The sequence below is a fragment of the Neoarius graeffei genome, chromosome 7 (assembly GCF_027579695.1).
Source record: "Neoarius graeffei isolate fNeoGra1 chromosome 7, fNeoGra1.pri, whole genome shotgun sequence".
In the NCBI taxonomy this organism is placed as follows: Eukaryota; Metazoa; Chordata; class Actinopteri; order Siluriformes; family Ariidae; genus Neoarius; species Neoarius graeffei.
This window is the reverse complement of record NC_083575.1, coordinates 22,060,933-22,075,726: the sequence shown is the minus strand read 5'-3', so window position 1 is coordinate 22,075,726 and position 14,794 is coordinate 22,060,933. Positions and strand designations below refer to the sequence as shown.

The 14,794-nt window shown below is 41.2% G+C and overlaps 1 protein-coding gene across 1 annotated transcript in view; it reads left to right on the top strand.

Annotated features, from left to right (window-relative positions):
* Positions 1 to 14,794, top strand: part of elovl5 (ELOVL fatty acid elongase 5) — a 52,719-nt gene that overhangs the window by 2,023 nt on the left and 35,902 nt on the right. Inside the window, exon 2 of the mRNA XM_060925404.1 lies at positions 12,263 to 12,327. Coding sequence (XP_060781387.1) covers positions 12,270 to 12,327 — 58 coding nt within the window. The 5' untranslated portion in view covers positions 12,263 to 12,269. The remainder of the gene's footprint in view (positions 1 to 12,262; positions 12,328 to 14,794) is intronic.

The window sequence follows — 14,794 nt, the reverse complement described above, 5'->3', positions numbered from 1 at the left end:
GACCGTAGGTGTGAATGTGAGTGTGAATGGTTGTCTGTGTCTATGTGTCAGCCCTGTGATGACCTGGCGACTTGTCCAGGGTGTACCCCACCTTTCGCCCGTAGTCAGCTGGGATAGGCTCCAGCTTGCCTGCGACCCTGTAGAACAGGATAAAGCGGCTAGAGGTGATGAGATGGTGGTTACTTCTACCGACTGTGTTGGAGGAGGAGGTTTTCACATCTGTTTGTTTTTGTTTGTCTGTTCCCAACATAACTCAAAAAGTAGTGAACGGGTTTTGATGAAATTTGGAGGAAAAGTGGGCCATGGGCCAGTAACAATTTTGATGCAAATCTGGATATGTACTGTATGTGGATCCAGGACTTTTTTGTTTGTTCGTTCTCAACGTAACTCAAAGTAATGGATGAAATTTGGTGTCCAACTTTAGTATTATCCTCAGTTCAAGTGATTTTGATGTTATGTGGCTTGGTGGGGGTACTCTACCGAGCTGTAACGAGTGCCTTTCTAGTGCTTTTTTTTTTTTGGTCTCCGTTTTGGTATGGAATGGTAGTGGTTTGGAGAGAAGGATCAAAACGTGCCTTATTTGAATAGATTTAAGTGATTGCTGTTCCAGACCTAACATCTACTCCAAGTTCAAAGATTTTTCGAAAACAGCTTTGTGTGCAATCATCTATATTTAAATTTCACCAACGCACCCCTGGGATAGGTGACCCAAACCACAAGTATGTCTTTTTTTTTTGTCTCCAAATAAACCGGGGTGGTATAAAGTTTGTGCCATTTAGTAGATGCCCTGTTGGTAGGCTCAGTCAGATAAAGTTAACTCTCCTGTCCTGTGACTGTGTTCGCATGAACTTAAGGACATTGTAGGCTACTTTCCCATGATGTTTTATCGTTGAAATAGGATGCAAGAACACTTTTCATGACCCTTCCCTCCAAACCTGTACTGAAAAAGACTGACATGAAGAAACAAAGAAACTACTGTCACATCAGAGTAAACAACAACAAAAAAATTCCCATCAAAATTAGCATAAATAATAAGGTTACAAATGTCATGATCAAAAAGGATCAAATTTGTTTATTGGAAGCTTGGATTATTTTAGTGACTGTCCCAAAGCTCAGTGGAACTCTTTAGTATCTAAAGTTAATTTCAACACAAGTATTTCAATACCAAAGTTTTATTTATTTTTTTTAGTTTAGTTTTTTTAATCAATGCCAATTTTGTTTTCTTTCAGTGGCAAAGTCTGTGATTTAGCTCCGTATGGATCCACCACAGTCCCAACCAGGAAAGAGCAATTAGCGAATACTCATCATTAGCATGAGCATGATTAGTAACACGCTTTAGCCTAGTAAACTAGACCCACCCACCTAGCGGCCAAAAATATTTTTGCCTAGCGACTGGGTCTAGCCTCGCACCATATAAACAAAAACACTCCGGGCATCAAATCGTGCCCGCCAATCACAACGCAAGGTTTTTGTTTGGATTCTTTGGGCGGGCTTTTGCAAGAGCGACGACAAGGCTGCGCGACGCTGGAGAAAGCACAGCAGGAAAGATGGCTACGGCTAGTGAATAGCACGCGTTTGACTCCGCTTTGGAATCAGTTTTAGAAGAATTAGACTTGGAGTTTGCGTTGAAACATGAGCAGGAAGAGGCTCTCCGCTCATTCCTTTTCAAGAAGGACGTTTTCGCTGTTTTGCCGACCGGCTATGGCAAAAGTCTGATCTACCAGCTGGCTCCGCTCGTAGCCAAAAGGATGGGGCTAGTTTGTGCAGTACGAAGAATTAATAAACAGCTTTGAAACATTACTTTTTGATTGTTTCTTATTTTCCCGTTATTTTAAATTTAAGGGAAATTATTTCACCAAACACCACTAAATAAAAACTCTCAAACAGTTTAAGCAAACCCTTGAAAAACATTTGAAAAAAATAAGTGTGTATGTTAAGTATGTGGTACAGACTCCAAACTTGTGGTCATTATCTCCAAACTTCTTAATATCTAGAACCTGTTTATTAATTAATACGCATTTTGAAAAATTATTTATTTTCAAGGCCTCCCCCACTGCTTTCTGTCGCTCTGACTACGTCACAGTCACTGTTGCGCTGATTGGTCAGAGCGTTGGCCTAGACGCACAGAGACAGTTTGAAAGACAGCGGGTTGTTCCTCCTACCCGCTTCGGAAATGTCTACGGATCGAGGCCAGACTAAATATTCACATTTAGTCTGGCTTGCCAGGCTAAACACGCTTATGAAGTGGCATGGATCTTCTAGTTGTTACTGTTTAACCCTTTGGTGACTGACTCCTTGAAAATGGTTCCTCCAGGAACGATGACGTTTCAGTTGTCAAGACAACAGAAAAACTAAAATACAAGAGCATTTTGTTTTGTGCACAAGAGCATTGTGACGTATCTTTCTGTTTTTGTATTTTAGTTTTTCCGTTGTCTTGACAACTGAAACGTCATCGTTCCTGGAGGAACCATTTTCAAAGGGTCAGTCACCAAAGGGTTTTAAGCTACTAATATTACCATATAAGGAGATTTCTATAGATCTGGAGCTTAATTCAGGAGCATTGGGTGAAGAGTGCTCAAATATGGAATATTACATGGCAACATGCGCACTGTAGTAAGGTCCATATTGCAGAAATGGGTTCTATATCACAATGTTGAATGTGTAATCTGTCATATTAGCCTTTTATTCTTCCATAAAGTGCGCTGACTCCAGTGAGCCAGTTTAATTTCATTGAGTTAAATGTTAATGTTTATGCGCTAACACACACTAAGTTACTCATTGAGTTCTAAATTACGTTACTTGATGCTATACCATCAATACAACAGTACACTTTACATTGCTTGTAGTGTCGTGTAACATTTAATGTAACAGTGCAACAACTTAAAACTGACCTAACACTAAGTTTTTACTTGAAGCCAGCTATGGCTCGTAGCTGGACCTGATCAGTTAATGTTATCGCAGCTCACAAGCCGATTTGGCTAGTAATGTTGTGAGTAGTCACATTCGCCTACACACTCATTTATTTAGCTGTTTAAGTCTTTGGACAAGCCTAAAGCGTACTCTTTTGGTGCTTTGATATAATAAGCGTGTGTTTGTTTGTGTGTGTAAGTGAGTGTAGTAGTGCTGTGCTATGTAGCACTTGGCAAGACACATTTCACACCATCTCCATGAGCGTGTGGCTACTCCGATTGAATTTATGTTTTCAGCTGCAGTTTGCTTGAACATGAAGAAGAAAAGCATAAATAAATATTGTAATAATGTCCAGTATAATGCCGCATGATACATTATATTACTTGTCTATTTAATTAGACGTAGAACCCAGACTCCCAGGTTATTGTCCTCGGTGACTTTAACAAAGGTAACCTCTAACCCTGGTTCACAGATAAGCTCAGACAGCTATGATTGCAAAAGGAAGAAGTGTTCAGAAGGGACAGGGACAGGTTTAGAGTGTCAAGGAACAGGTTTAGCAAGGCAGTCACTACGTTTACATGCACATAGAGAGAATCGAATTTCTGCCGTTGCTCGACTGAAATCGAAGTTCAAAATGCCATGTATACACCTTAATTCGGCTGAAATTGAACCGAACTTGATTTCTCGGAATCGAGCTACACGACCTAGTTTATGCGATTTCTGCCGAGCTATTTTGCGCATGTATACCCTATCGAGCTAGTTGTCGAGCTACTTCCGGAAGTGACGAGTGACGAGACCACAAGCGGGAAACACAACAGCCTCGGTCGGCATGACAACGAATCATGACAACGGCATGAATCTTTTCTTTTTGTGGCATTGTTTGCACTGTTAAAATTTAGCTCACTTACTGTATCACCAAATACATCTGTACAGCTGTTGCATAGCTGTGAATTGTGTACATAAACAAGTCATTGTATTTGTGTGTGTGTGTGTGTGTGTGTGTGTGTGTGTGTGTTTATATGTCCAACATCTGAAGAATGTCAATAAAAACAAAACAACTGAACTTTTTGTGTGTTTATTAAGACAAGTTAAATTGTAAGCAAAAAATGGACTTTAGAAAAATATTATTGTGCAAAATAAGTTGTCTTACAAAACAGTGGTCTGCGCCGGACAGTTTGTAGCCATAGTCTGTTAGAGCAAGCCTAACAGCTTGAACACGGAACTGCTAGTGTTGCCAGATTGGGGGTTTTAAGTGCATTTTAGCAGATTTGAACATGTTTTGGGCTGGGATACGTCAGCAGTATCTGGCAACACTTTAGCTCTTCTTCATGACGACAACCGGAAGTGTACCAACATGATGGGGCGTGTAGCGCCACGTGTGGCTCGGGTGCACAATGCACCTTGCACAATAGCCCGATTTCACTTGTGCATGTAGGATTGGATTTCTCTGGCACCCCTGCTGGGACCCTTTGCTCGATTACCAACAGCAGCTCGATTTGGACGTGCATGTAAACGTAGTCACAGAGAGAAACTAAACGACTGTGCTCTGAGAAACTCCAACACCAGTTCACAGCCAGTCAGTGCGTTTACATGCACATCCAAATCGAGCTACTGTCGGTAATCGAGCTAAGGGTCCCAGCAGGGGTGCCAGAGAAATCCAATCCTACATGCACACAAGGAAATTGAGCTATTGTGTGAGGTACATTGTGCACCCGAGCCACAGGTGGCGCTACACGCCCCATCGTGTTGGTACACTTCCGGTTGTCATCATGAAGAGCTATTCAAGAGTATAAACAAAGTTAGCAGTTCCATGTTCACAAGAACAACGACGACGAGGACAGCAACATCGAGATGTATATATTCAACTCCTTAAGCTGAATGAGTATGAACTCTATCTCCTCATTGCTCCACAAGTGCATGTTTCTACTACTGTTGTCATGCCGACCGAGGCTGTTGTGTTTCCCGCTTGTGGTCTCATCACTCATCACTTCCGGAAGGGGCAGTGCTGAAGTAAGTAGCTCGACTACGTAGCTCGATAGGGTTTACATGCACTAAGTAGCTCGGCTACAATCGCATAATCTAGGTCGCGTAGCTTGATTACGAGAAATCCAGTTCGGTTCGATTTCAGCCAAGCTAAGGTGTTTCCATGGCATTTAGAACTTTGATTTCAGTCGAGCAACGGCAGAAATTCGATTTTCTCTGTGCATGTAAACGCACTGAATGACTCTACGTCTGTCTGGAAAGGGCTCAAATAAATCACTAACTATAAACCTTCATCCCCCCACTCTGTTAATCACTTGCAAGTGCAGGTGCAACTCATTCAGGCCACCCAACTGAATGAGTTGTACTGTTACTTTGAAAGACAATGGGACTGTCCTGATAACATCCCCTGTGACTCCACACTCCAGCTCCAGCCCACCACCCCCACCTCTACTGCTGCCAGGACCTCTCTATAACCTCTTGCCCTGGAGGCCCAGCCACCCACCACCACAGCCTCAACTCTCTCCATTCTGGAGAGGGACTCCAACAAGCCGAAGCTGAACCCCCTCAAAGCAGCAGGTCCTGACTCAGTCTTCCCATTTACCCTAAAGGACTGTGCTGATCAACTGTCTCCAGTGCTCAGACATCAACACCTCACTGGAGACATACCATGTGCCAGCCTGCTTCAAGGCCTCCACCATTATCCCTGTCCTGAAAAAGCCAAGGATCACAGGATTAAATGACTATAGACCCATTGCCTTGACTTCTGTGGTTATGAAATCCTTCGAACGCCTTGTGCTTTACCACCTTAAAACCATCACTGACCCTCCTGGACCCCATGCAGTCTGACTACAGACCCAAAAGATCTGCAGACAATGCTGTCAACATGGCTTTTCATTTCATCCTCCAGAACCTGGACTCCCCAGGAACATAATATGCTAGGATCCTGTTTGTGGATTTCAGTATCGCCATCAACACTATCATCTCTGCTGTTCTGCAGAACAAGCTCTCCCAGCTGAGCGTGCCTGATTCCACCTGCAGGTGGATCACTGACTGACTTCCTGTCTGATAGGAAGCAGCACGTGAAGCTAGGGAAACATGTTTCTGACTCCCAGACCATCAGCACCAGATCCTCCCCCCCCCCCCCCCCCCCCACCCCCAAGGCTGCGTCCTTTTCTCCTCTGCTCTTCTCCCTGTATACCAACAGTTGCGCCTCCAGTTATCAGTCTGTCAAGCTCTTAAAGTTTGCAGATGACACCACCCTCATTGGACCCATCTATGATGAGGATGAATCTGCCTATAGGTGGGAGATTGATCATCTGGTGTCCTGGTGCAGGCAGAACAACTTGGAGTTCAATGCTCTAAAGACAGTGGAGATGATTGATTTGTAGACTTCTGGAGGAGCTCTGCCACACCCTCCCCCATCACCTTGTTTGAACCTCTGTGGAGTATTTCCGCTTCCTGGGCACTACAATCACTCAGGATCTCAAGTAGGAGATGAATACCTGCTCTCACCAAGAAAGCACAGCAGAGGATGTACTTCCTGCAGCAGTTGAAGTTTGATCTGCCAAAGACAATGATAGATAGATATACTTTATTCCGGTGTCACTCCACAACACACAATGAAAATACAATACAGAGATATACAAATACAAAATTCAGTCAAATTACCCCCCTCCCTTTGACAAAAATAAAGTGTTAGGGACCACTCAAAAAGAGTTGAGACATCAACTAAAAGTCATTAAAAAAATTTATATAAAAACGTACAATATGGTACCAAGGAGACAAAGCACAAACAGTTGTTTTATAAATTGGAACTAAAAAAAAAGTCTTCTATTTCGAATAAGGTAGCAGGCTTTGGCACATTCGTTGATGCAATATTTACCAGATAAAATTACACACAATTTATTTGTATCATCAAAATCATTAAAATTAACAATATACTTAGATAATGTGTGAAATAATTCATCACGAATATCCGCATAGATGTCACAGTCAGTGCGTTTACATGCACATAGAGAAAATCGAATTTCTGCCGTTGCTCGGCTGAAATCGAAGTTCTAAATGCCATGGAAACACCTTAGCTCGGCTGAAATCGAACCGAACTTGATTTCTCGTAATCGAGCTACACGACCTAGATTATGCGATTTTTGCCGAGCTACTTAGTGCATGTAAACCCTATCGAGCTACGTAGTCGAGCTACTTACTTCAGCACTGCCCCTTCCGGAAGTGATGAGTGACGAGACCACAAGCGGGAAACACAACAGCCTCGGTCGGCATGACAACAAATCATGACAACGGCATCTTTTCTTTTTGTGGCATTGTTTGCACTGTTAAAATTTAGCTCACTTACTGTATCACCAAATACATCTGTACAGCTGTTGCATAGCTGTGAATTGTGTACATAAACAAGTCACTGTATTTGTGTGTGTGTATATATATTAGTGCTGTCAAAAATGTCGCGTTATTAACGCGTTAACTTGACTCAATTTTAACGGCGATAATTTTTTTTATCGCGAGATTAACGCTCTGTGACATGATGTAGGTTTTTCATAAGCTTTTGAAACTGCCAGGAACTTGCAACAGAGACTTTGCTTAGAAAACCGATAGCAGCTAGACTGTAATGCCATGCCCCGCACAGCCAGAGTCCTCTGCCCTCCTCCCCCAAAGAACCAGCACGGGCAGGGCGCGCTAGTAGAGATGGGATTTATGGCTCTTTGATGGGATCCGCATCTTTGTGATCCGTTCTTTGAAAAGAGCCATTCAAAAGACTGGCTCATTTGGCTCTTTTTAAATATTTATTCAGTTTTAAGAAGACAGCATCTAAAGAAGCCAGATCCCTCTGAACTGTAAATTCAATGCTATCCCAGAAATCCTTCCTGTAATATGCAAATTTGGCCGCCTCTGATTGGACAGCGTGACGCATCAACAGGCAGAAAGTGTAAAAGTACAAAATGTGTTAAGTGAGCTGAAACAGTAAAGATCAGATTCAATGCAATATTTATCAACGAACAACTTAAAGTTAATATAATAGTGTACTTTATATTATAGTCAAGCATGTCAAGCCTACCGTCACTGTGTAACCGGTCTCTCTGTTTAGAGTTATAGACTAACTCAAGCAGTAGATCACTTCACTCATGGTTCTTTTGCTAGCCCCGGTGTTCGGCTTAGGTTTCACTTTGCAGTGGCTGTGTCAAGACGTGTTATGCTTTGCAATACAAAGCAAGCCCATTCACGTTTTTATGCTGATAAGAGAATTACAATGTTTTTTCATGTGACAAAAATGTGCGATTAAATTGCGATTAATCGCGAGTTAACTATGACAGTCGCGACATTAATCGTGATTAAATATTTTAATCGCTTGACAGCACTTTTTATATATATATGCATGCATTTTGGCGGATTTGAACATGTTTTGGGCTGGAAAACGTCAGCAGTATCTGGCAACACTGCGATAACTTTGTTTATACTATTGAATAGCTCTTCATGACGACAACCGGAAGTGTACCAACACGATGGGGCGTGTAGCGCCACCTGTGGCTCGGGTGCACAATGTACCTCACACAATAGCTCGATTTCCTTGTGTGCATGTAGGATTGGATTTCTCTGGCACCCCTGCTGGGACCCTTAGCTCGATTACCGACAGTAGCTCGATTTGGATGTGCATGTAAACGCACTGAGTGTAAAAGAACATGGGCTTCTGATTCAATGGAGCCATTATTGCATGCTGTTCAATAACGTCTGTCCACTGGGGTATAATGATGGTGCACCGTTAGACCACCATCATTGAGTCCATCTTCACCTCCTCCATCACCATCTAGTACACTGCTGCCACTTCCAAGGACAAGGGCAGATCACAGCGCATCGTTCGTTCTGCTGAGGGGATGATTGGCTGCAACCTTCCATCTCTTCAGGATCTGTACCACTCCAGGACCCTGAGGAGAGTAGAAAGGATTGTGACCGACCCCTCTCACCCCAGACACAAACTTTTTTGAATCACTCCCCTCTAGTAGGAGGTTGCGGTCCATTAGAACCAAAACCTAATGCCATGAGGCCAGCTTTTTCCCCACTGCAGCTGGCCTCTTCAGTAAGGTCAGAGAACCCCACTGACTCTAACCTCACACTTTCAATCTGTTGCATTAATGCACTTTATTCAGGCTTATAGTACTAGAGTCCAGGACTCTGACTCGAGTCCAACTCGTGCCCTAATTTTAAGGACTCGTGACTTGACTTGGACTTAAGCACTGATGACTTGGACTCAGACTTGTGCATTAACTGCATTTGGACTCATAAATTGGAGATGAGGACTTGGATTTTTTCTTTATTTTTTTGTAACATGCCATACTAATTTGGCATAAGATATTTTATATCTACTTTAATTTTTGTGCAGGAGTGTCACACCTGCATCAGATAGACTCTTGGGCACGCTCCCGACAGTGTACCTGCCAAGCGGACTCTCATGCATGTGCCATAAACGACTCACACCTGCACAGGATTGAGGTGCAATCAGTGTGCCTATATAAAACTGTGAAAACACACTTACTTTGCGAAGTATTGAGTTGCGTTGCTGACACATTACTGAGCCTAATTTCCTTATTTGGTTTCCTGATCCCTGATTTCCTGTTTCTCGTCTTTGATTCTGCCTAGTCCACGATACCCTGTTTGTGCCTCGCTTGATCTATTGCCTGTTTCACGATTTTGCCTGCCGTTCTGGATTGTTTTACCTCTCTTCACTTGTATTAATAAATACACCTTCTGCACTTGCATCCATCTCTGACAGAATACTTTGCACTCCCTGACAATGCACATTCACCTGTTCATATGTCATGTTTAGGAACAAACTAATGTTAATGGTGCTAAAACAGCCACTGTTAAAGGGTCCGGTTGAAGTCTTGTTCTCGAACTCGACTTGGATCAACAGTGGACCCAACTTGGACTCGAATCAGTTTTTTTTAATGACTTGGACTGGACTCTGACTCGAGGTTTAATGACTTGACTACAGCACTGACTTCATTTCTGAACTGTGGTTTTGCACATGTCAAGGTCATGTCCTACATCTTCATTCTGTGAACTTTTATTGCACATTCTGGCTCACAGTATACAACTTGACTATTTAACCCATTGCACATATTCTCTTCTCACACATTGTCATGACTTCATCATGTGGCCTATTTTTGCACATTCCGGAACATTCTGTACAGCCTGGGCTGAAAACGACCCATTCACATACCCCTTAAACTTGTCCACTTTTCAATTTTATATACAGTGCCTTGCAAAAGTATTCATACCCCTTGAACTTTTTCACACTTTTCCACCTTACAACCACGAACTTAAAAGTTTTTTATTGATATTTTATGTGATAGACCAGCACAGAGTAGCACATAATTGTGAAGTGAAACGAAAATGATAAATGGTCTTCAAAATTTTAAACACATATATATATAAAAATCTGAAAAATGTGGTGTGCATTAATTTTCAGCCCCCTGTCTTCTGATACCTCCAAATACAATCCAGTGCAATCAATTGCCTTCAGAAGTCACCTAATTAGTTAATAGAGTCCTACTGTGTGTAATTTACTCTCAGCATAAATACACTTGTTCTGTGAAGGCCTCAGTGGTTTGTTAGAGAACACTGAAGAACAAACAGCATCATGAAGACCAAAGAACTCACCAGACAGGTCAGGGATAAAGTTCTGGAGAAGTTTAAAGCAGGGTTAGGTTATAAAAAAAAATATCCCAAGCTCTGAACATCTCAAGAAGCACTGTTCAATCCATCATTCAAAAATGGAAAAAATATGGCACAACTGCAAACCTACCAAGACATGGCCGTCCACCTAAACTGACAGAGCGAGCAAGGAGAGCACTGGTCAGAGAAGCAGCCAAGAGGCCCATGATCACTCTGGAGGAGCTGCAGAAATCCACAGCTCAGGTGGGAGAATCTGTGCACAGGACAGCTATAAGTCGTACACTCCACAAATCTGGCCTTTTTGGAAGAGTGGCAAGAAGAAAGCCATTGTTGAAAGACAGGCATAAGAAGTCCCGTTTGCAGTTTGCCAGAAGCCATGTAGGGGACACAGCAAACATGTGGAAGAAGGTGCTTTGGTCAGATGAGACTAAAGTTGAACTTTTTGGCCTAAATGCAAAGCGCTATGTGTGGCGGAAAACTAACACTGCTCATCACCCTGCACACACCATCCCCACTGTGAAACATGGTGGTGGCAGCATCATGCTATGGGGATGCTTTTCTTCAGCAGGGACAGGGAAGCTGGTCAGAGTTGATGGGAAGATGGATGGAGCTAAATACAGGGCAGTCCTGGAAGAAAACCTGTTGGAGGCTGCAAAAGACTTGAGACTGGGAAGGAGATTCACCTTCCAGCAAGACAATTACCCTAAACATACAGCCAGAGCTACAATGGAATGGTTTAGATCAAAGAATATTCATGTGTTAGAATGGCCCAGTCAAAGTCCAGACCTAAATCCCATTGAGCATCTGTGGCAAGACTTGAAAATTGCTGTTCACAGACGCTCTCCATCCAATCTGGCTGAGCTTGAGCTATTTTGCAAAGAAGAATGGGCAAAAATTTCAGTGTCTAGATGTGCAAAGCCGGTAGAGACATACCACAAAAGACTTGCAGCTGTAATTGCAGCAAAAGGTGGCTCTATAAAGTATTGACACGGGGGGGTTGAATAATAATGCACAAAATTTTTTCAGATTTTTATTTGTTTAAAATTTTGAAGACCATTTATCATTTTCGTTTCACTTCACAATTATGTGCTACTCTGTGTTGGTCTATCACATAAAATCTCAATAAAAAACTTTTAAGTTCGTGGTTGTAAGGTGGAAAAATGTGAAAAAGTTCATGGGGTATGAATACTTTTGCAAGGCACTGTAATTTAGATTCTTCTTATTTTTTATTCTGTGTATATAACTACTTTTGTCTTTGCTAAATTCTTCTATCTGAACTGTTCAATCACCAAAGCAAATTCCTTTTATGTGAGAATGTACTTGGCAATAAACTTTTAATCTGATTCTGAACTAGTTCTAATTTAATTAGTTTAGTTCTCAGTCAGTTTGCTCTTCGATTCCAGCATAAAACAATTCCTGAGTGTTTTAACACATCAGACTAGCACTAGTAATAGCCTTTGTTTATGAAAAGCTACTTGACCATTAATTCAGTTTTCAACTATGGTTTACTTATCTGTCGGGTTTTTTTTTTAAATATTCAAAATGAATAATTTAAACAATGTATGCCTATTGTGAGGATATTTTAAACTGAGTTCACCTAAAATCATTACACTGTCCTGTGTTTTGCAATACATTAGAGCGGAAATGAAAGCTAACCCATCAAAAATGTCTTGATACTTTTCCACAGGCTAGAAATGGAGAGCTTTAACCACAGACTCAATGAACATATTGACTCATGGATGGGTCCCAGGGGTAAGTTATCTTCCATTCTTGCCTTCATATATTTTATATATGACACTCAATGTTTCTTTTGTCATGTTTAATAAGAATAAAGATAGCATCTTGCTTTATCTGGCCTCCACTGTGGAAAATTTTTTTTTTATTACAATTCAAATGCTTTTGCAAAATTGATTTACGAATAAAATAACTACATCATGAAGAATTAAAGCCCCTCCTTCACAGATGAGTGAAAATATTGAATAAATTTCCTCCTTTTGATTGCTTAGGTTAAAAATGGCAAGTTATGATGACTGAATTGATTATTCACTTAAATATGAATAATATGATACAGTTTGGGTATTTGATATGGCGAAATAGGGCACAATGGAAAAATCAAGAACACACCGGAAAGATGAGAATAACGGCGGTGGTAAAAGAACAGCAACTGTACCGGCTGAAGGTCGCGCGGGTCTCTGCTGTGGCGCGTGAGCAACGGGACATCATTACCGCAAAGGATGGAGCGCGAGGCGGGGGCGGGGCAAAATGACTGGCCGTAGATTCTATCAAAAGTTCGATCTAAATTGACCATGGTTGCAAAATATTGGCTAAAATTACACAAACACTATGAAATATGAAAGTAAGATGAAAAAGGAACATTCTATTGCCTTATACTGCAAGACTAAAACAAAATAAAACTGTCAAAACTCACCTTTTCAGTGATAACGTCCGAACAGATCACCCGCGTAACAGACCGCAAATGGAAGCACGATCAGCTTCTAACTGTTGGAGTGAAAAATTCCATTCTACACATGCAAATTGTTAATGTGTGTCCTTCCCCGCACACAAATAACATGCTACGGTAAAAAAATAGACCACAACTCATTTTATAGCTCAGAAATTCATACAAGACCAGCTACCATCGTAACATATTCTGTAAAAAACATATTCTATACCTAACTTTTCAGCTTTCGTTTTAAAAAACTAAATCGCAGATTTATAACTAAATTTTTATATGGCGTAGTGATTTTAAGTTCCTACTTTTGGTGAAGTAGTGACCTCGACCCTGAGGCTTTCCGTTTAGATCAAAACACACGATCGTATTGGTTTTGGGTATGCGGAAAATGGAGTTACAACGGTGATCAAATATTTTGCATGATGTTTTATTACGGTTATGATTATTCTGTGAGCGCACCAATCCTCAGGTGTATAAAGTTACAGCTTAAAATACAATTAGTGATAACTGTAGACTTTTCAGTGGACTACAACCTTTTTAAGGGAATGCGATGCAGTCAACCATTTATCATGTCCCAGATCAAGCTGCCATTTTTCCACAAATTTGCAGAATTTTTGCCAAATTCTGAATATTCACATCAAAGATTTAGTTTTATCTGTATTATTTCTTTCATCATTTTATTTCAAATTCAAACCAACATCACCATTCAAAACCGGATAGTTTATTGACTGTGAGTATATTTAGTGGGGGACCCCCACAGTACCCAGTTTCTGAGACAGACATGTATGGATGGATGGATGGATGGATGGATGTATGATGTAGTGACTTGTGTGCAAGTAAAGCAGTGTTGGAGTGCACGACTGGCACTTTTCAAAAGAACATATGCAGCTCACACCTTCTCACGAGTCCAGTGCACTGCATAAACTCTGTGCTTGAGTGATTTGCTCTTTTTCTGTGTTCCTATACATTTCATTTTAAACATGCACTTGTTGACCTGTCCTTACTACATTTTCATACATTTCTTGGAACTGAACTTGCCCATTTTGAGGGCTGACTGATCAACTCGGTGTTTAAAAGTCTACACACCCTGGTTAAAATTGTAGCTGTTTGAGATTTAAAAAAAAAAAAATGAAACCAAGATAAATCTTGTCTTTTTCCACATTTAATGTAATTTATAGCAACCAACAACATTTCAAAGCAAAGAACCAAATAGAAAAGTTAGGGCATAAAAAGAAAAAGGTACAATAGAACTTTAACAAGTATATACAGCCCTTAACTAATTTTTAACTTTAACACACCTCAATTTGCTTGTAATACACAGCACTCTGTCTTGTTGGGTGAAGGTCATCTAGCAATTCTATTCCACCCTTCCTTGCAAAAAAAATTCCCCAGATCGATCAATTTAAGGTGCACAGCCCTGTTCAAGTCATCCTGCAGGTTTTCAATAGGATTTAGATCTGGGCCATTCCAAAATTTTGATCTTCTGAAGGCATTTTTTTTTGGCTTGGATTTGTGCTGGAAATTTTTCTTCATCTTCCAGATGATGGATTTTTCTTCCTCTTGAACTCAGAGTGGCCTGCAGGTTTTGTGTCAAAATAGATTGGTAGAATGATCCCTCTCTATCTTGACTCGATACCTAGTCCCAGCTAAAGAAAAGCATTCCCATAATACGATGCTGCCACCACCATGCTTCATCAAGGGACTCTTCTTTGGCTGTCAAACCCTTTCCGGACCCTGGCTTTAACACTTGGCTGAAACCAAGAATGT